Here is a 22476-nt window from a genome sequence, read left to right on the forward strand (position 1 = left end):
TATTATTATTATTATTATTATTATTATTATTATTATTATTATTATTACTATTATTATTATTATTGTACTTATACGCGTTTGTTTTGTTTTCGGAAAATGCTTAATTTTCGTCGAACGGGGTTAGGAGGATCGCAGAGACGCTACGTTTCCCGTGTTGTTTTGTTTCCCGGCCTAGATAATGTATTATATTTTCAAGTGCGTGTTTCATGTTTCGCGAAAAAAGAAAATCGAAACAATTACACTACCTTCGTGTTCGAGTGTTCCGACCTATATTTGACATACATGCTTATAGAATACTGTGATGTGAACCTGGCTCTGTGTCGTCAGGAGAGAAATCGTTTTGCCGACTTTCTTCCGCCTAACCGCTTGCCGAACTCATCCGCTCGATGTCGTCTTTCAATCACTCCGAGATTTCGTTCGATGTTCCGCATGTCCCATCGCGGAAAATCCTGCGAAACCGTAATTTATCCTGCACGCCAAGGACGACGGTTGTTGTCCGCTTTTGGTTTTCTCGTGCCCGGTCGGATGTATTACCCAAAATACGAGCACTATAATTCGTTGATAATTAATATTTAAAACTTTATTATGCTCGACGCGTAGTTTTAGTTGATAAAAATTTTATATATGACTTATGAAAACTTAAATTAAAAAAAAAAAATAATAATAATAATAAGGATATTAATTAAGATATACTACTAATACTACTACTACTACTACTACTACAAAGTTATAACCATTTTTTTAGGACATTTTAAAACGGTCTGTGAAATAATTCTAGATTTTCGGAATATATTCGTAGGATAATAAATTGTACTTCATCTAAATTATATAAAACATAATATAATCCATTAATTATTAATAACAAAATTCAATATTACACGTGAAGACGTGAACGCGCGTGTTCGTGTCTGTCTGCTTTCCAAAATCCTTCGCTTCGAGTATTTGTTGTCATTTATATTTTTAGCCATGACTCAGACTACCCACGCGTATCACCAATGCTAGTGGCGCACCAAAGGTGTGATGTTAGGAGTCAACCCCCTCCCGAAAGTCCGGATTTTTTCTATACGATTTACAAGATTCTGATTATGATAAAGTTAGCAGTTTATAACTCCCCACCCCGACGGTATCCTAAAAGTGCATCTGATAAACGCAATAATACTTACCGTTGTATATACATGTACTCTTCACGAGTTTCAAAACTTAATTGAATCGAGGAATTTAAGAGATCGAGAAAATGATATTTCAACACACACTTCGATGAAAACTTTTAAAAATATGGCGTTTGTTTTTTATGTATGTTGTTATATGCTTGCAGTCTAGTTATAACATATTATTATTATTATTATCATTACTCTTCTCGACTGTCGTAGGTAATACGTGTTTTTCTTTTTTTTTTTTTGTTAATTTTTTTTTTTTATTATTATTTATTTAACGATACACACAAAACAGACAATATAATGAAAATGTTATATATTTTAAATAATATAAATGCATTTTGGAAATGTATAAGATAACACTATTTTTTTTAATTTTTATTTTATTTTTTTTTCCGCGATGTGGTTTTCCATCAAAATATTTGTATGAAGAAAAAAAATATGTATATTTACAACAATAATTATTATTATAATACCTTTTGAAATTTATATTGTTGAATGCTTATACCGAGAACACGTGCATGTTACAAGTTTTTAGCGAGCCAAAAGTCCATACGACCGAATTTGAGAAAAGACAATTTTTTTTAATGTTTTCAGAGTGCCTTAACAGTAATAATATACTAGTTCGAACGAATATTTATGGAAAACCTTTTGAAGCTTAAATATATTATAGTGCATAGAAGTTGATTTTCTAGCACAGACTGGAATCCCTGTTTTTATGTTAACATTTTGTCAGTTACCTGTAAACGTGTAACATTTGGCCAACGTCCATTTTAGTTTTAAACTACTCATATATTATGTATTACTATTTAAGGTACTAAATAATGATATGATGTTCATTATGCCAATATGGTCGTAAAATAACTTGAAAAAATAAATACATATTATACTTGTTAATAAAAATACAATTGTTTGTGTTCGGCTTTTCCTTTCGTACTACCGTTGTGTTCACATGATTCATACCTGCACAAACGTATCGATCAAATTATTGTAAACATAGAACATTAAGACAATAGGCATTCGTGACGGGTTGATATAAAATCGATTTGAATCGGTTCGATAGATATCCCAGCGAAACGAATGAGTATTTTGACGATGGATTCGTATTAGTTGTATTCAAAGTTCAAATATTGCAAAAAAAACTACTATATTTTAATTTTAAAAATTACCATGGTCTCGATATAAAATACTATAAATAATAATATAATAATTTATTTTCTAATAAAAATAAAATTAGGACAATTTTAAATTTTTTTTACGGATATTTACTTATTAATTACTAATTTTTAACTTTTTAATAAAATATACACTTAACAAATAAAATATAAGGTGATTATTACTATTTTAAAGTGGATTTATTTCAATTATATTATATTACTACCAATTATTGAACAACCCATACCTCAATGAAAGTTTATTCCTTCTCATGGTGTAAAAATGTATTATACATAATATTTATTAATGAAGCTGTTAATTTTGAGTTTTGATTATTTCTTTAACCGCGTGTGACTTAATAACTTACATTTCCGTAAACATTAAAAACATTTAAAACACGTTTGATAATAGTTTCAGTGGTCTCCAATAAAAAGGAAAATATAAACCATTATACAGTTAATATCCTAATACGATTTAAATATTAATCGTATGATAAGAACAATAGAGCTTAAACTTCGATACGCGAATGTAATTTATTTTTAACATTTTTTTTTTTTTTTAAATTAAAAAATATAGATAGAGAATTCAGTAAATTTATAAATCGCTTGCATCCTGTTCTATTAATTTTTCCCATAATATTTTATCGTTTATCGGGCTGTTATTCTCAGAATACTATAAATTGTTCCTACGTCTTATATTAGATTTATATGACTATAAAATTGCTTTGGCATGCAGACTCTATATCGCGCTGCAATATTATAACCTATTAGATAGATCACCAAGTTGAAAATGTAAATTTTTGCAGATTTTCTCTTTTCGCTCTAAAAATTTGTAAATATAAACTTATGACCGATCGTGCAAGACAACATACCTTTGCTCCCTTGTTCCAGACGTCTGCGCTCGGCCGCACCTGAAACAGAACTCTGTGTGTTTACGGACCATGGCCGTATCCAGTATCATTTTGGGTTAATTTTAATATGAATCTATTAAATAACTTTTAAGAATTCGAATTGAATACCATAACCGTACCATTGTTCTAGGTACCTATACAGATGCAAATTAACTTAATCATCCAAAATGCAACATCAATTTTTAAATGTACTACTACTGTATTTATATAACATAAAAAATTAATCAAATTTGTAATAAATAGATCTGATTGTTTTGCAAACCGATTTAATATCTCTTCTGCATCAAAATAAATAATTTCTACAAGCGATTTTTTTGTCTACTGCAAACAATGAATACGCCCGTCTTCCAGAGCAGAATTAATACCATCGACGTCTTACGACAAGGTACACTAACGAGATACGAATAATGCTAAAAATAACGAAATAAATCGTTTCACGAAACATTCGTTCACTGCCGCGTCTGTAAACCTTGGTGGCGATAACGACGATACCGCCACGTATTTATTGGAATTTTATTGTATTTTTGGCTTTAAAATTAAAAAGAGAATTAGACAAAAGTATTATTTTTTCCACGGTTTTCACGATGACAAAAGAAAGACAATTTAAATTTTCTTTTCTTATGAAATTTCGATGCAGGAGTAACGAGTGTACGCATTGTATTTTATTTCCAACGATCGCGGTCGTGCAGACGGTTTAGCGATTTGTTACGATTGTAACACGTTATTACGATCAATCCAATTCGCATTTACCCCGCGCACCATCACCATACGCTGTCGTTTATTGTTGTATTTGATTGTTAAAAATGTTTATGTTTGCGAACCCCTATTCGAAATCCAGGGTTCACAAACTTCCTGGTCGTGGGTACGTACTGCGTGTTTTAATATCAATGGAGACCAGTTATCTGCCTATTTGATTTTCATCGCCTTTAAAACCAAAATTATGTGTACGATGAAATGACGAATCGCTTGCAGTCCGAAAAATTACATGTTTTGTAATAGGAAAATATAGAAACTGAGGATGTAACGCATATTCGAATAATCAAATAATTATTGGAATATTCGAAGTTCAATAGTTTTACCGTAGATAATTCTTGAGTGTTCGAAAAAGTGCCGCCCTCTGCTATCGTTGTGACTGTAGAAAAGAAAAATGCATATGCTACAAGTCCTCTGACCTAATTATTATTATTAATAATTTATTTATGATGTACCCATTATGCACAATTTATATTTTTTTTTTTTTTTTTGCATATCAATGTGTATACCATTCAGAGGCGGATCCAGAGTCGGGGAACTGTGGGTCAAGCCATTTCAAGAGGCCATTTATTAGGGATGAAACTGAATTAGAAATGAATATCTTGTAAAAAAAAAAAAAACATACAATATGCTCATAAATGTTTATAAGTATATTTATATTACATTTTAGAATTAGTGATACCACCGATAATGACATATTTACGATTAATAAATATAATCTAATTTTATCAGCGCAACATACGGAATAAAATATGATTTACTTAACTTTCTACTTAAACAATATAATTTAAAGTATAAATTATGAATTGAAAATTTTAAATTTTGATTATACATGGCATTCATTTTTCAAGTAACTGTCCTATTGTCCAAATCAAGGTCTAAAAAGAGAAAAACATTTCCAAGAGGCAAATTTTGTCAACAAATATTAACTGTGGGTCAGCTGACCCCCTGAACCCCCCCTAGATCCACCCCTGATACCATTTATTGGTTAATTATTTTTTTGTTCTAACTAATATATTATTACTATCAATAACTTATTAATGATTAACTTTGCATAATTATTTTTTATTTTTTTGCATTTTAATTGATCCGTCTAATAGACAATTTACTCGTGTTGTCAATATTGCTGGCGACGAATCCACTTCCCGCCGACCCATGTGTACCGCATACCTATACAATGTTATTGTTGAACGTTTTATGGGGGTATAACGCGAAAACGCAATCGAATAGTTTTCGTTAGATATTGTATTGTATTATTAAATACTAATATTCGTATATTGTATACTTCAAAAATTTAAATATTCGAATTATTTACGGTAGAACTATTCCATCCCTAACATAAACGTTTACCGAAAGACATTCAACTTGATTTCTAAAAATGGCGAGATACTACGAAAATGTATAAATTATATATTTAATGGATCACACGTTTTTAACTCTTGCGGCTCTCAGCCGTGAAATTCGATTACAACAAATACATTGTTAAATCGATGTGTTCCTTGTCAGATAGCCGAACAAAATATCGGGGATTATATTTATAGAATCGATAGTACATACTCGTCTTATGCAGTTAGAATAAATCATTCGCGGAATTTTGTTTTAATTTTCAATTGATTTTAATCTGACAATTTAGCTGTAACCGTAAGTAGTGGTATAACATATGCAGTTGTTGCTTTATTATTTAAAGCGATTAATCTTGAACCTGAACCTTTTTCTGAAAGGATGAACTGAAATTCTGGTTGTAAAATATTCACAGTTACCACTTTTGTAGGCGGACGAAAATACTTAAACTTTTAGAAGTCAAATATTTAAAACTGGAAAAAGTAAATTAATTAATGTTTATTACATGAAATACAAATAAAAAGACAAATTAAATTATACAACACATATATTACACCGATATCACTAAAGCAGTAGTAAGCTTTAGATAATGCATGTTTTTTATCGATTTCAGAGATAAATACTTAAGTATACAACGTCACAGCATATATCGATTCTTTCCATCAAAAATATTGGTATTTTCGTGTAAGACAATACATAACTCTAAAATTTAATTCAATAAAAAAAGGAACGACGCAAAATCTACGTATAATTAATAAATAATAGATGAAAAATCATATTCTATTGAAATAAATATTACCAGGTTAAAATACGTTTAAATACAACGCTACGTGTTGGAAAACACGAACCGAATGAGTCATGATTGTATGACGTATAGCGCAAACGTATGAATCGGTTTAAAAAAAAGAGAGAGAAAAAAAACCTATAATCGCAAATCTGTTTTTCGTTTCGGTGTTTACCGCGGGAATTGCTTCGACTTAGGCAGACAATAATAGCTTCCGTTCGTGTTGTGGCACACTTCGTTCTTTGAACACCGCGTGGGTGATCTGCACTCGTTGATGTCTGTGAAAAAAAAAAAAAAACCATAACCCAAACGGTTTTGAAACGTTATATCATCGGGTCCTGGGTACACGCGTATACCTATGCATTTGTTGTTGGGGTCCACTTCGTAACCGCGAAGGCATTTCACGGCCGTCTGATTGGTACCGTTTCGGGCCCCGCAATCGGGTCCTGTGCACCGTTTTTTCTCCTCGCACCGAAACGACCCCACTGTGTTTCTGCACACCCATTCGGGGCCCAAATCGCTGCAAGTGTCGGTCTTTAGCGCGCATTCATCGTCGTCTACAGACAGTAAAAAAAAATGTAAAAAAAATTATAGTAACGATTATGATAATAAACTGCGTGATCCGGTCGGGTTCAGGATTGGATTAAATAAAGAAATATGAACACCAGGTGCGATATGATCGTGTGATGGATTTAAACCGTCTACCTTACGGATCATTCTTTAGAGAGGAGGGGGGGATTTTCACTAAATTATAAAAATATATATTCTTGATAAAATAACTCGCATCATTATAAAACCAATGCATTCTTTGCTTAGTTCAAAATCATAAGAGCTCATGAAGGATCTATCTCCCTAATTCTAAACCCCTGTAAGGGGCACCAATTTGTTTTTGTCCCGGGGCGCAAATTGTCTACACGCGACATTGATTACACAGGAATCTCGCTCTTTTTTAAGACCACAAATCTTTGTTTTTTTTTTTTTTTTTACTATGAAAACTTTTCTTTAGCTACCCCATAAAGCATGAACGAAAAACCGGATATATCAACGTATTTCATGTATAATCAGGTTTTTTGCATGAACCGATATAAATGCATCGTGCATGCTCCGAGTGATTTTCGTAATGCATTATTGTTTATTACCCATCCCATCTAACACGAATGATATTGCCCCATTATTTTACAAATCATTGTGTGTCGCAACAACAGTATTATTATCGTAACGCTATTGACCATGATAATATTAACCTTTGCACAAAGAGGATTCGACGTCGAGCGTGTACCCTGTTCCACATCCGGTGAAACGGACGCATTGATACGAACCGACCGTGTTGTCACATCGTTGAAATTCTTGACACGTGTGCAAATTCAACTGACACTCGTTGATATCTGGAACACAAAATAAAGTCAACGTGACTATCGTGCGATTAGAATACAATATAAATAATAATTGTCAACAAGACATGAAAATTTAATTTTTTTTTTTTTTTAGAATCCTTTTATATGCGTCTATCGAAAATTCGTCACTGTCAGCGGACAGATATATTTATATTGGATGTGGACAAATCTTTATTTAAACGTTTGGATAAAAATTGCCATATAGAAATCTTTCCAATACTATTTTACTATGTATTTCGATGTAGCTATAGCGTTGTTAAGTTTTCTCCGTTTTTATACTATGGTATGCATGTCAATCATTCTACAATATTTTGCTAAAACCCGACGCCACTAACATTATTAAGTCGATCGATTCGTCTGAGATTTTTTCTTCGAATTACTGTTTTTGACTCGTGCGGCACAATTTCAATGGTGGATTGGTATATTTTAAATAATTGTCTAACAGTTTATATTTCTATAAAATGTAATCTAGATGTTTATGTTAGTTATAGTATACAACAAGCAACAAGAAAAGTTCGCAGTTTATCAAATTAAGAAGTCCATTTTGAACCCATACTTTTCTTTATTTCTCATAAGTCGTAGAATATAAATATAAAGTATATATATATATATTATAAGCCTCTAAAAATACATTTATTTTCTCATTTGGCATCACAACTGTTTAAATCTCTATGTTACTCAGTGGTTTAAGAGGGGTGGAGGGAGACAGAGTCCCCCTTCTTATTTAAGGTAAGATTATGCGTCCTCTTTAATTTAAGTCGCCAAAAGTCCGGGTGAACGCTTAATGGCATTGGTCACTAAAATACAATATTGAATATACAATACTTATTATAATATTACAATATTACATGAAATTTATATTCTTGATTAATTTGAACAAGTGGAAATAAGAAATAATATGTAGGTATAACGATAAGCAAAAATGGTAGATAATGTACACCATAGGTTAAATTAATTGACGCTGTGTCTAATTATAGATGATCCCCGAGCGGTTATTACCCACAGCTCTAAAATCAAAGTGATAGTGATATCGACTATTATTTAGAATAAATATAAACAGAATAGAATAACTATAAATAGTATAAATATTAAATTGTGATAGAGGATAGACACTATTTTATAGATAGTACATCCCTTATGTGCAATGTACATATTGATTACTGTCTACGTTGACCAACAACTAGCAAGGTTAATAATTGTTTATTTTTAGTTTTGTTAAGTTTAAGTTAAGTTTTTTAAACATTACCTACTATGTAGTTCAATTTATTTTTGCTGAACAGGATTAAGTATAGAATAATTTTTCATTGGGGGAAATTTGTTTTTACATCCTGTGAAAATAAAGTTTTTATGAACATATATGTGTAACAGAAGAGGCTTGACCTCAAAGGTTTCCTAAAAAAAGTTGGTATGATTTAGAATTAGTTAGAGGAACGCTCATCAATTTTTGATGAATACAGCCCCCCCCCCCCACAACAGGGCATAGGCATAGGTATTTTTTTTTGGGGGGGGGGGGGGCTGATCAATTTTTCCAAGACTTTTGTAACGACTTTTTTGGATCATTAAAATAATTTTTGAATTTTCTTAATATTTCTAATATTTCGGGAAGGAATGCAGCCCCCCAGTCCCACTCCTGGCTACACCACTGCCCCACAACATTTTTCTCACTCTAAACACTGATGTTATTATTAGATAAATTCTATTAGTTCCCAAGTGAAGTCTAACGTATGTAATGTGCTATTATATATGTACTATACCTACCTATTTTTAATACTCATAGAATTATTAGTAATACTTCGATTAAAATATTATTATTTTTCATCGTTCATCTATTGATTGATGTAGTTTTTAAATTTATTTAAAAATGCAAATATAAATTCTTAATTATTTTTCATTATCAATTCAGTTCGTTTCTTTAGATGTTCTACGAACTATAGAGATTTATTTTTTCTTTATAAATTCCAATCATACAAAGTATTCCATTAATTTTAAACTACAAAACCCTTTTGATCTTTTGTAATTTAATTTTTAACGAACGTAATAATATACAATCAATTTTAGGGTTACAAAATAAAATCGAACGGTTAAGTTGAATATCTTGGCGTTCTAAATTTTATCCTTCTTGATACTTCTTAAATAAAAAATAATTTGACCTAGATCAGTGTAGTGTACAGTGGTGAATGATTTAATGGCAATTTTTCATAAATAATTAACGGCTATTATGATAATATACTGAAGTTGTTGAATCCTTTCACTGGAATTATTTATCCTTCCCAGAACTCTAAGATAATATTTTCTCAAAATATGTTCAACAACTAACTACGATAATTATAATATGGATATTATTGTATAAATTAAATTCCCCGTAAAATAATTAAACTATATGTTGTTGAATATTGTTTATATTATTGTTGTTATTAATAAATGTTTAGTAGTTAATGGATATAGCTGTTAATGGCATGGTTGTATTTTATTACAATAGTTTATTTTGGTAAGACTTTTCTAAAGTAACGTTTCAAGCCCATTATTTTACTTAAAAAACAATTAATTCTTATATTAATATTTTTTTAAGTAATATTAACATATTAGACATGAAATATTACCTGTGCAAGCGTTGGTTACGTTGTCTAATTGAAAACCATTTTTACAAAAACATTTAAAACTGCCAATTGTATTTTGACACTGTTCGTTGATATCACATGGCTGTTGTATACATTCGTCGATATCTTTAAAAAAATATAATTACAATTATCAATCAATTGACATCTAAATAAATAATAAAATTGAACATAGAAGTTTAAAATATTATATTATATAATAATATACTATGTCAGTTGTTCTATAAAAATAAATTGTAATAATCAATTAGTTATTTAGAATTTAATAATTATAAAATACAAGAAATTACATTTATTATCTTTTAATACAAGGAATATTTTTTATCAGATCGATTACTAGTAAATAGTATCCATTACCAAGCGAAATAATCCCAGACAGACGTGATTTGTAAAAAATGTATTTAAATAAGCTGATTATTATACTTTAAAACCAATAATTAACGCGTCTACTAGATTACACATTTAACTATGCCATTTAAATATATTATTACAATAATTATTATTGTGATTTCATTTTTATTATAATTGCATACAACAATGTAAACACATTCATTGCGACCATTGTGTTGTTGTTTACTATTTTAAATGGCCACGTTTTTCGTAAGTTATTAATTTTGATAATTTTAGTGCGCTAAGAACAATATTGTTATTAACTTTTAATTATTTAATGAACGATTTATGTCTTGTATCCACCAGAAAGTTTTAAACATTTTAAAAGTGGCCGCATCCCGTTTCGCCCAGATACCCGTTTCTACCATACTATATTTCTGAGGACAGTGTTTTGAATCCAACATTATGGGCATGCAATTCAGCAAGTTTACAGCTCATAACAAATGCGTGTGAATCATTTCACTCGTATTTCAAAAATAATTTTTATTCAAATTCCCCGTCAACAATAAGCTGGTTAAATATTATACTCAATGACATCCAGACAGAAAATTATATCAAAATTAATAGTGTTGAAATTCCTAAAAAAAAACTAAAGATAAAAAAAACGAAGGAAAGACAGGAATATAATGAAAAACGTATACTTTTCTATAGATCTGGCGAAATTACGAGGTATGAGTTTATAAAAAGCATGTGTGGAAATTTTAAAAAATGATAATTTTTGTAAATGTATTTTTTTTTTTATGACTTTTAGTGAATTTTAGTAAAAAATAATAAAATGTAAATTGTAAATTGTTTAATGCTTTTTTTTTACTATAACTGTAATAATGTATAATTAAATTTAAATATGTATTCTATAAAAACTTTTCCTATGACTTTTTTTAAAAATAGTTAAAATAATAATAATAATAAAAATTAATAATAGCATATGTATTATATTATTTAAAAACCATTGCCAACTTAATTTGAAAACGACTAAAATGGCTTTGGTCGAAACAGGAAAGATTAATTTTGGGCGAAACGGGTGCCGCCTTTAAAAGTGTAGGTGTTCCGTAAAGTTTGAGACCGCTTTAATCCTATGTTTTCGTACTCGTAGGTGAACAAATAGCGTACCCATATAATGTTTGATAAACATGGAGACGTATTTGGGTTAAACGTGTTAAACGCATATTTAACGTACCCATATAAAGTTTGATAAATACGGAGACGTATTGGGGTTAAACATGTTAAATGCACTTAAATAAATAAACACATCATATCGTTTTATTATACGCTATATTTATATATGTCCATTATAAATAGCTATATACGAATCGCAAAACATTTTAAGAGTGAAACCCTACACCGGTTCGTATGTAGTTTATAAAAAACTCATCTTCCTCCTTTCTTTTGGTTTAGTTTTTTCAGTCGATGTTTTACTGAACGAATATTCCATAACTAGTACAATACTGTTAATTATCGAAACACCATTTTTATTCCCAGGTAAATTTATGATATTACAATTTTCATTTTTATGTATAATTTTACAATTAAATCAAATTTAAAATAAATTTAAACTCTTCGGTCGACCATAACGTCTATTGTTTTCATTTGGATAAAACCTGACAGTGTTATGGTTATGGACGTTGTCTATTCTGATTAAGAATTAAATTACGCTCTGTGACATCAACTTAATATTATTATTTTTTTTACACAGGGTAGCGTTAAAATTTGTTTTCAAATAAGACTGTATAGTTAAAAACGTGTATATTTCTAGACGCGTTTATATTTGAATAATTGTTATAGCTGTTAACGTTACCTTTACACCTTTGCTCAGTAAAGTCGTAGGTGTGTCCGGCTTCGCAGTTCGGTTTCTTTCTAGGCCGGATCAAATTTTCAGGAGATATTGACAACGGGATCGGCAATTTACGAGGACGACATTCAAATCCGTGCGGTGTACTGACACACTTGTCCTTTGGTGCGCAATTATGTGTCCCGTCGTTGCATTGATTTACGCCTGAAAAAATGCGATTCGATCGAGTGCCCGTGACGGAATATAATACGCGTATAGTTTAACATGGGAATATGGATTTGTATACAACATGTGAGGCAGATAATGCTTTAGTGGAATTCAAGTATTAAACATAATACACAATCCGTTGATTGTTACACTCAATGAAGTTTATTTTAATTGAATCTTTTAAATGTACAAACAACTCAGTGCCATTGAATATGAAAGGAAATAAATGGAAAAAATATTCTATTTACGTATACATTAAATTGAGTTTGAGGATAATTTATAAAAAAAAAATATGGTATAAGAATATATTATTCGAGTACATTAATATTTATACAATTGCTCTGTGTAAATTATTTAATTCTGTTCAATTTACAAAAAAAAAAAAATGATATACAGGTACGTAACGCATTAAATACCTTCAATAAAAAATAAAAGTTAATAACTAGATATTTTTTTAAGAAATTAGGAAGTTTTTATTTTAATTTTGAAAAAATGGTAATAAAAAGAGATTTTGGTTTATTTTAATGTTATACTAAATCCCCTGCCACTAAAAATGCGTGTACGTGTCATTGATTTTAAAAGAGCTAGACTCCTTGACCTTCTTATAATTTACGTCTATAAATGTAAAAACAGCAAAGCGCTATATTAACGTTTGGTCATTATCCTTGAATTATTATTAAATCTCAAGTTATTATGTGATCTATTAAACAAGTTGTATATCTAATTAAATAAAAAGTCACAACAATACAAAACGACTTTTATATCATATCCACATTACTGACCGTGAAAAAAAGGATCGATTCACATAATAGAATAATTTTTCAAAGAATACATTGAAAATAAAATAAAATTGCGTTCGATTTAAAACTATATTTTTTCAATAATAAATAAAAGAATTTTAATAAATGCAGAAAAAAAAGTTTTCACTATCAAATATCTGCTGAAATAAAAATATCATAAATGATTCAAAAAATGTGGATAAATTTGCAATGCTTAAGTCAATTTATATTGTAATTATATTATATAAAACGTTTGCGATTAGATGAATTATTAAAAACTTATAATACAACTCTAAAAACAAACTTAACCTAACATTTATCATCAAAAAATATTTGACATTGATATATAATCGCTCTATAGAGGTTATTTAATCCGAATTAAATCAATACTGCAACAAAAATACAATATGCATCCCTGATAAATTAATAATTTATGAGCATATATTATAATAAACATACAAATTTACATTTTATATTATTTTCATCTCGAAAATTGATTACAAAAAAAGCTTTATTGGAAATCATTGGTTTATCATGTCGATAAGAATAAGAATAAAATATGTGTCCAGCAGTAAAAAATATTCAAATATTTTAAAATCCTTATTTCTTCATTCCTGACCTGAACTAAAAATTATTTTCTGTTCCTTATTATATAATATTATTAGATATAAAAATATTAAATTAAATGTTTACAATTTACAATGTAACTTTTAACCTGTACTTTAACCATATTATTTACTTTTTTATTGTATTGTAACCTATCTAGCTCATAAATAATTAATAATTATTAATGCATCTAGTACAATAATTTCACGTTAATCAAAAGTTATGAAATATTTTTTTTTAAAGTTTAAAATTTGTAAACTTAAAAATAAGTATTATTTTTATTTATATTTATTATTTATGAGAAATTATGTTTTTTCTTTCTAGATACCTGTGGATATTAAAGTTAAAAATAACACATTCCAATGCGAGTTTAACGAAAAATATACAAAATGAACTGACCAGCGATGTTATAGTTTTCTATAATTTCTGTCGGAATTAATTTTGCTTTAGGAGCACTGCAGCATGACTGATATACTTCACCCCATTGATGATTGCCGAACAATATTGGCGTTGGCCCACATATCGTTTTTGTTGTACCAACAGTAATTCCAATTTTGCATATTTCACAACACATCTATTTATAGTAACAAATTATAAGTATACACGACAATTTGAGTTTATTCACATGTATATTTCAAAAACAATTTAAAATATAAAACCCTGCGAATAGATATTTAAATATAGAAAGCTAATTGTTATTTAGAATGTGTCTCAGAGTCGTAAAAATATTAATTATTATTTCTACAGCTGTATAATGTAATATTATTATTGTCCATGTGTATTTAAATTAAATTTAAAAATTTACTAGTAAAAAGGCTATCCGGTCAATTTTTCTAATACCGGTCAACATCGTTTTACTCGTTAAATTTAATGTTTCAGTATTAATATTTCGACTTGATTTTCAAAAATTAAATATAGAGAATAGTTTGACAATTATGACGAATTATAAATATTATTACAAAAGAAGTAATATACAATAAGCTGTTCTAATACATTTTTAGAGGATCGCATAAAAATAATTTTGTAATTATTACATTCGTTAATATTCTCAGTCACTGCACGTCCAAAAGATTAAAATAAACCTTACTATTGATTTAAAAAATTATTATATATACATATTCCATAATATTATAATACTATTACATTTACAAAGCATGACGAATATAACAGTTAATCGTATCTAACGCTGACGAACGATTTAATTGTTCATATGTTATTTCATTAATGTACTAAACGAATTTATGTCTATTACACTATTTCATTATCATCTGCATAATCTTCAATTTTAAAATAATAGGTCGATAACGATCGTATGCAAACAATTTTTTGAACTACTTTGATAGTAGGTACCGGAGGTTAAAATTAAATTAATTTCCGCTGTTGGCCATTGTTCGACGCAGATAACAGTAACATAATTATAATACAATATACTGAAGGCTTTTGTACCTTTTGCTTCTTTGAATACTATGGAATGTTAATCTGGCTACTAATCCGTTTTATCAATCATATCAAATTATATTCATTTAGTTTTGTGTTTCTAAGTATTCGCAAAATTTTTCATTTTTTTATTATTATTATTATACGTAGGTTTATCGTTTTTGTGCATTATAAGTTTTATACGTCTAATTATTATTTTTATTTAAAATTCAAAACAACTTCTTATAGTATTTTAAAAAAACATACTCTGAGTGCCACTCAGAAAATATGAAGAACTAAAATCAATTATAATATTTTCATACAAATATGCATATTTAATGATCATTTTCAAGATTTAGTAATTTATTGATGAAAAAATTTATTTCAAAATCTTTTATAACTTTTTGCGAAAAAAACAACAAAATATATTCACTCTTTCATTTAAATTAGATACTTAAAATTAATTGTAATTTTAAAGTACTATTGGTTTACAAATGTTTTAAGCGAAAAAACTATTTCTCCGATGTGGATAAATCATTTACTATTCAATCTCACGAGCAGTGCCGAATTAAACATTTGTGGGTCCTTAGGCATTTACAATTTTGGGCCCTACAAAATTATTTTTTTACATACATCTTTAATATTACTATCCAATAATTAAAATAAACAGCTTTAATAATAACCAACTAGTTCTAATAAATAAAATCATGTTTATTACATTTTTTTTGCAAAAAAAATTAATTAATTATTATATTAATTATATTTTATTCAAAATAATTTTATTATTATTACTGCATATAACACATACAACTTAATATTTATTATATTTCATAATGATTATTGTTCCGTAGATAAAATACAGGTATTATTAAATAAAAAAATATAGTTACCTACTCCGCCTAATAGGTAATCCAGCACTGCTCACGAGAAAATATTTTTTAAACAATAACAAAAGTCACCGAAATTACTATACTTATACTTAGACAAATGTATTGGCATAGCCATTAGAATAAGTAATTTGTATTTTCATCATTAGTAAGATCACCAAAATCTTAATCCATTGAATCATTCGAATCTATAAAGATAGCTACATATATTAGATTAAGATACGTATAAAAGTACCGCTGAGAATTTAGATAAAAAAAAACACGTATTCCTCTATTCGCATTTTTGGTCAGCACACGAATTAAATAAATATCGAATATCATAGGTACAACTAGAAGGGCTTAGCCATCATAAATATTCCCATAGCTATCTCAGATTAAAAATAATGAATCTCAGAATTTTGTTTTTGAGATTGAGATAAAATCTAATCATCTATGTCTATAATCACATCACACGAAATAATTATTGTTTTACAATACTTAATTTTTCAATATTCTAAACAAATTTATTTTAATATTTAATATTTTTTAGGATGTATTAATAATAGATATTCATGCTATAACTCAAGAAATTGTTGAAGCAAAAAACTGCATGAAAATTATTAAACTTGATTTAGATAAAAATTATTTTAGTTAAGTGAAAGAAAAACATTTTTATCTTAGTTTTTATAAAATACTACAAGTGGCAATATGTATTCACATAAGCTCAGCCATTTGTGAGAAATTGTTATCTTCTGTGAGACGTAGGTAACAAAAATTAGTTATGAACCAGTATACTACAAGACTGCGTTTTACAAATTCCAGGGATATTGTTAACTCATTCAATAATGAAGATATTTTAGAAGTGTATTGTACTAAAGACAGATAATTTATATAAAATTTAAACTATTTAATTGAATTTGTGTACATGTATTAATAATGTGAATGCCTGCAGATTTGTTTGAGGGACAATTATTTATATTATAAAACAAATTCTATATTTTATTCATGTATAATACATGATTTTATAAATTTAAAATATTTCTGGGTGTTACTCATCGAGTTCCAAACAAAAATATCAACTAATAAATATACTTTAATATAGGTATATCAGGTAGAACTAAAATAATATTATGGTACGTACCATGGAATCTACTTGATTTTTTCCTTTTTGAGTTTTTTCATTGCACGTTTTATTTTCTAACGCCATCTGTTTGCCTTCATTACATCGCATTTCTCTGTAATTTATCAATAGATTATTCGATATAAATTTAAATTGTTTAAAAAATACGTTTTATTCATTAATCGAATTGAAAAATAAATTTTCTTTTTTTTTTAATAAATTAGACATTCTTTCTTGTAAAACTTATGTACTACTAGTTACTTGTGCCAGTAGTTATATACATCCGAGTTTTTTATTAATCATATGACATTACAATGTATATAATTATTATAATAACAATTTATTATAATAAAATATATTTTATAATAATATTATTTCATTAAATAATTTGTTTAACATTTTTTTTTTTTCAAATATCATACAGGAAATATAACAGTAACACTAAAGTATACTGATCTGACCAATAAATCTACTTTTAAATCATATGTTAGTTATATGAATCAATGTTTTAAAAATTTAAAACTGTATATTAGTGTATCAGAAATTAATTGCTGTATCTAAATCATTGAATTATTTATATTAATTTCAGTTATTTTCTTGTGAAATAACCATTAATGTCAAACTGTTAATATATGTGTGGAGTTACGCTTTGAAGCTTTTATGTTTCATCATATAACAATATTGTAGTATTAATATTTATTAGATACAATAACAGCATTTATTATAACTTCGCTTAAACGAATTTGAAAGTGATAATTATGAAAAACAAAGCTGGTATTATAATATGTAGAATATTATAAAATATCGCACATGTGGAAAAATAAGATCTACCTTAATGAGTCCAAACAACAAGCTCCAACTGTATTTAAACACATGTCATTGTGTTCAGAAGCGACACTGAACATAGGAAATGACAAGGTAATATTGCAAGATTTTTTGTCCGTGCTCCATGATTTTCCTATGTTACAACAGTGGTTTAACGTATTTTCCAAATTGTCTAAAATGTACACGCCATAAAAACTGTGTTAAATACAATAATATATTGTTAAAAATAAACCCATTTATAGGTTTATCAGGAGTTGATCGTAAAATAAAAGTAATTAAGCTTCTGGTGAATAGTATAACTGTAATTGAATACCTATATACACAAAATTACTTACCAGCTGCAAGGGAGTAGTTGACAATTAAAGAAAAAACTATTATTGTTAAAATTTTCTCCATTTTAAATTGATTTTCGAAACAATTTTAAACCGAGATTTTTTTTTTTTTTAAATATTTTTTTTATTATTTTTTGTGAAATACAAATAAGTAATAATAATATTAATTATAAAATGAGCAGTGATTATTGAATGTTCCGACGAGACACTTATGTCTACAACATCACGTTTGACAAACGATTCGGAGATTAATACGTGACTGTATACGTTCAATTCTAATGTACAAATAACTGTACAAAAAATAAAACAACAAATTTAAAAATAAATAGATAATGCGATATGTGTATGAACACACACACACACACACAAATTCACACGCGTAGTAAAATAAAAGTAGGAGTGATAAATAACGCCTGTATTTTATGTATATTACATAATAATTAGAAAAATAGAAATGAATGAATTTAAATAAATATATTTATATATATGTATAATATACATATAAATATAAATATATATATACATACTTTTATTATAATATGTACTTCATTTATATTATCATCAAGGTCAATCATTTTTTTTTTATTTTAATGACGAGTCGGATGTCAGTTTACCATCATCGGTTTGTTGGCGTTTATCGAATACATTAGTATTACATTAAATTGATAGTGTCATATAGAGTACCATAACCGCCAAAATGACTTACCAGATAATTGTGACAAATACGTGATTGTATTAAATATATTTCGATATTTCAGTTGAAAGGAAATTCTCTATATATATCCAAATATTAATACAAAATATTACTTTGAAGCTTGCTAATGAAGACTTATGTTTTTAAACATAACTAACTTACTTTCCTTTAGCCATTGACCATTGTTCCAGAATTTCTGTTATTTCGTTTCGTTGATAAATTAAATTACAATTTATTGCAAATTCTACGATGTTTAACAAAAATAAACTAACAATTTTTTATTTTCCTGTATACGGGCCTTTCCCATATCCATAATCCAATAAATAAATGTATTAGAAAAATAAAAATTACCACAGTGTACAAAAATGCACTGCTTCCTGCTACCAAACTTATTTTTAGGCTGACATTTTTAAAACTGCAGATGTTTTAAAATATCGTATAAAAGCCGTTAGGAATAAACTTAAACCTATAATAGTTACCTACCGACTACATATTATGGAAAAATAATACTGCGGTCACTAAATATTCTTATTGCTACTCGATGATTTTAACAGAACCCAGTTAACATAATTCTAAATAGGTTTAGTGTAGGAAATTGGAAATACGGTTTTGATGTTATATTGTGCGTTATACGAGTGTATATGATTGATATACAGAGCTTCTGTCACAGAAATAACATGTTACTATTATCTTTCACTGACATCCTTTAAGAATTGATATTAACGGAAATAGTTTCTATTATATCGTTTTTTAGTACACGATATACGTTATACACAATATAGTAAATGTATGTTAAGGTCAAAGTATAGGAAATCGGTCAATGTGGTATAATACAAACTGAAACCGTCATAATGCTTCAAAACATGTGTATATAGTTTTCAACAACGAAATAATGTAAAAACTATTAACACGTAACTCTACGTTTAAGTTAAGATGTGTTGTTGAATAATTTTTATTTCGATTCATTAACATTTTCGGTGAACTTTAAAACTGTAGGTATTTGAAGTAATACTTTTATTGGACTTAAAGTTGCAATTTTCAACTTGCTAAGGATTTCCCATGAGTCGATTCGCACTCAGTATTCAGTAATACATGTGTAGAACGGTCGGATTTATATTTTCGTCTCGTACTTTATAAATATATATATATATATTTAGCTAACGAGGGGCGTGATTTAAGTTTTGTTCGGAACAATAAAAAATGTATCTAGCCTAAAGTTAATTTAATCTATGATGTATAACTTCCAATTTGAGTCGTTACGCTGTCGGAAGTAATAAAAATAAAATATTCTCTATCACATATAATTCAGCGGTAAGTTGGTGCTTTAAAATATTAATAAAGTATAATAGTATTGAAGTTACTAATTGCTAAATTCACAAATGAACATATGAATATATAAACTACTTACATGGAAATATACTCCAATTAGTAGCTATAAATTAATAATTATTCGGTTAACTAACTGTTAAAAAAAAAAAAAAAAAACATTAATTTACATTTAATATTGAAGTGTTAAACTAATAATAATTAAAACAAGTAATAAAGTTTAACTTATCTCTCATTTAATATTAATCATTATTATGTGAATTGTTCAACTAAAACTTTTAAAAACTCTATAATATATTAAAATAACAAGTAATTATTAATTGTTCTTTTTATATAAACTTATTAAATTACACAAAAAAAGTAAAAACATTAATCTTATATACTTGTAATTTAATTACATTTACTACTATTTACACACTTGATTAATCATAAAATATTCTTACCTTCAATAGAAATTTTCTATTTTCTATTTTTTTTTTTTTTTTTTATATATGCATAATTAGGATTAGGAATGGAAAAGTTGAAACGGTGTACGGGGTTACCGACATCGGACATAAATACACGTGAATAAATATTATATTGTACATTTAACCTTAACAAAAATTATATAATTTATTGAAGGGGATATTCTGGGCCACGCGGCTGGCACGAACAAGCGGCCGCGGCGGGCGGTATCGGACCTTAGCAGATGCGACTGGGAGACCTGAGTCTCGATAGTACGCTCGATAGTAGACGCACAGCAAGCGAACGTGACCATTTTACAAGCGAACGCTCAAACAAGCGTGCCGAAAAGGTTTCGCGAGTATTGGCCCTGAAAAGGGCCGTTTTAGTATCGGCTAATAGATCCACGAACCGGGGAGCCCCGCGTGCAAATGCCGCTGGGGCCGGATTCGTGGTTGTCGTTTCGTCGGTGTTTTCACGGCTGCGATTGCTGCATCCACTGTGCAGTCGTCGACGTCATTTTCGCTGCGGTCATCGTTGTCGTTATCGCCGCAGCCGTTGCTGCCATCATCGTAATCGCCGTTGGGTACTACTATTTTTCCTGTTGATATTTTGAGTTGTTGATAGTTGTGGATAGAAGAATGGAGTGACGATGCTCGGAAAAGTGACCGGTATTTATACCTAATCGAACATCGACGCTCCATTCTCATTCGACGGCTTCCTGTCTTCCCCGTAGACGATGTAAAACGGCACTATTCTTCTGTTATATTGGTTTCCTTCGTGCTGTTGTAACGTCGTAACGTTGTTATTTGTGGCACTGAAAAGGGCCGATTTACTATAAATGCACTCCATTACAAAGTGAAGAGATGTTTCAATCACCTTCTGGCAGTTCTATCAAACGGTCCTGTCTTATTAATTTAACAGCAGCAAACATTCAAGCTTGCCATGGGTGGCCACAGAGGTAGTCGAGGCAGAAATAAAAGAGATGGCGTCTAACCTATCTCAAACAGACCTTCCTCGAAGAAAGTTCGTAACACCAGAAACAGTCCAGGTGCTCCAGACGCCAAGACTTCCGTGGAAACGAAGTTCGAAAAGGAATTTCATCTATAGTCTGATAACGAATCGTCATACTTAGGTAAGACCTATTCCACCTCTTCGTCTCTCAGTAGTAACCACTCTTACAAACCAACCTCCACTTCTCACCGATCTTCGTTCTTACTCACCCAAGTTTACCATGGCACACGATTGCCAAAGAGCTATTCAAAATTAACAGTCTAGAAAACATCACTGCAAAAATCACGTCCACTCCATCATAAATTAGAATCAACTGCCCTGACGAAATCTCCTTCCGTACCGTCCAAAATTTCTTAGTAACAAACCGAAAATCCATAGAATCCTTCTCTTTCCCAATGAAAGAAGAAAGATCATTGAAAATTGTGATTAAAGGCCTCCCTCTTGATATTTCGGAAACAAAAATATCAAATGAACTTACCATGCTTGCAGTGATGTATTGGTAAATATATTTATGGGTATACACACTAAAAAAATATGGATATTAATCCTAAAATAAATTTTCTAG

At 28.8% G+C, this 22476-nt stretch overlaps 1 protein-coding gene across 1 annotated transcript; it reads right to left on the reverse strand.

Annotated features, from left to right (window-relative positions):
* Window positions 1-5842: 5842 nt before the first annotated feature.
* Window positions 5843-18536, reverse strand: LOC112679209 (fibulin-1-like). Its single transcript, XM_025548915.1, has 9 exons — window positions 18440-18536; window positions 18111-18276; window positions 17301-17394; window positions 14277-14451; window positions 12292-12489; window positions 10092-10214; window positions 7342-7482; window positions 6454-6654; window positions 5843-6375 (listed from the first exon to the last, which is right to left on the reverse strand). Exons 1-9 carry the CDS (start codon window positions 18498-18500, stop codon window positions 6269-6271), a joined length of 1266 nt encoding a protein of 421 aa, XP_025404700.1. The 5' UTR covers window positions 18501-18536; the 3' UTR covers window positions 5843-6268.
* Between the last annotated feature and the right edge of the window lie 3940 nt (window positions 18537-22476).

Source organism: Sipha flava, unplaced genomic scaffold (assembly GCF_003268045.1).
Source record: "Sipha flava isolate LNK unplaced genomic scaffold, YSA_version1 132_pilon_pilon, whole genome shotgun sequence".
Classification (NCBI taxonomy): domain Eukaryota; kingdom Metazoa; phylum Arthropoda; class Insecta; order Hemiptera; family Aphididae; genus Sipha; species Sipha flava.

Coding starts and splice junctions, on each gene's coding strand:
- LOC112679209 (XM_025548915.1), bottom strand. CDS start 18,500: ATGGAGAAAATTTTAACAATAATAGTTTTTTCTTTAATTGTCAACTAC. Junction 17,395..18,110: donor TGTTGTTTGGACTCATTAAG/GTAGATCTTATT, acceptor GATAAATTACAG/AGAAATGCGATGTAATGAAG. Junction 14,452..17,300: donor AAAATCAAGTAGATTCCATG/GTACGTACCATA, acceptor TACTATAAATAG/ATGTGTTGTGAAATATGCAA.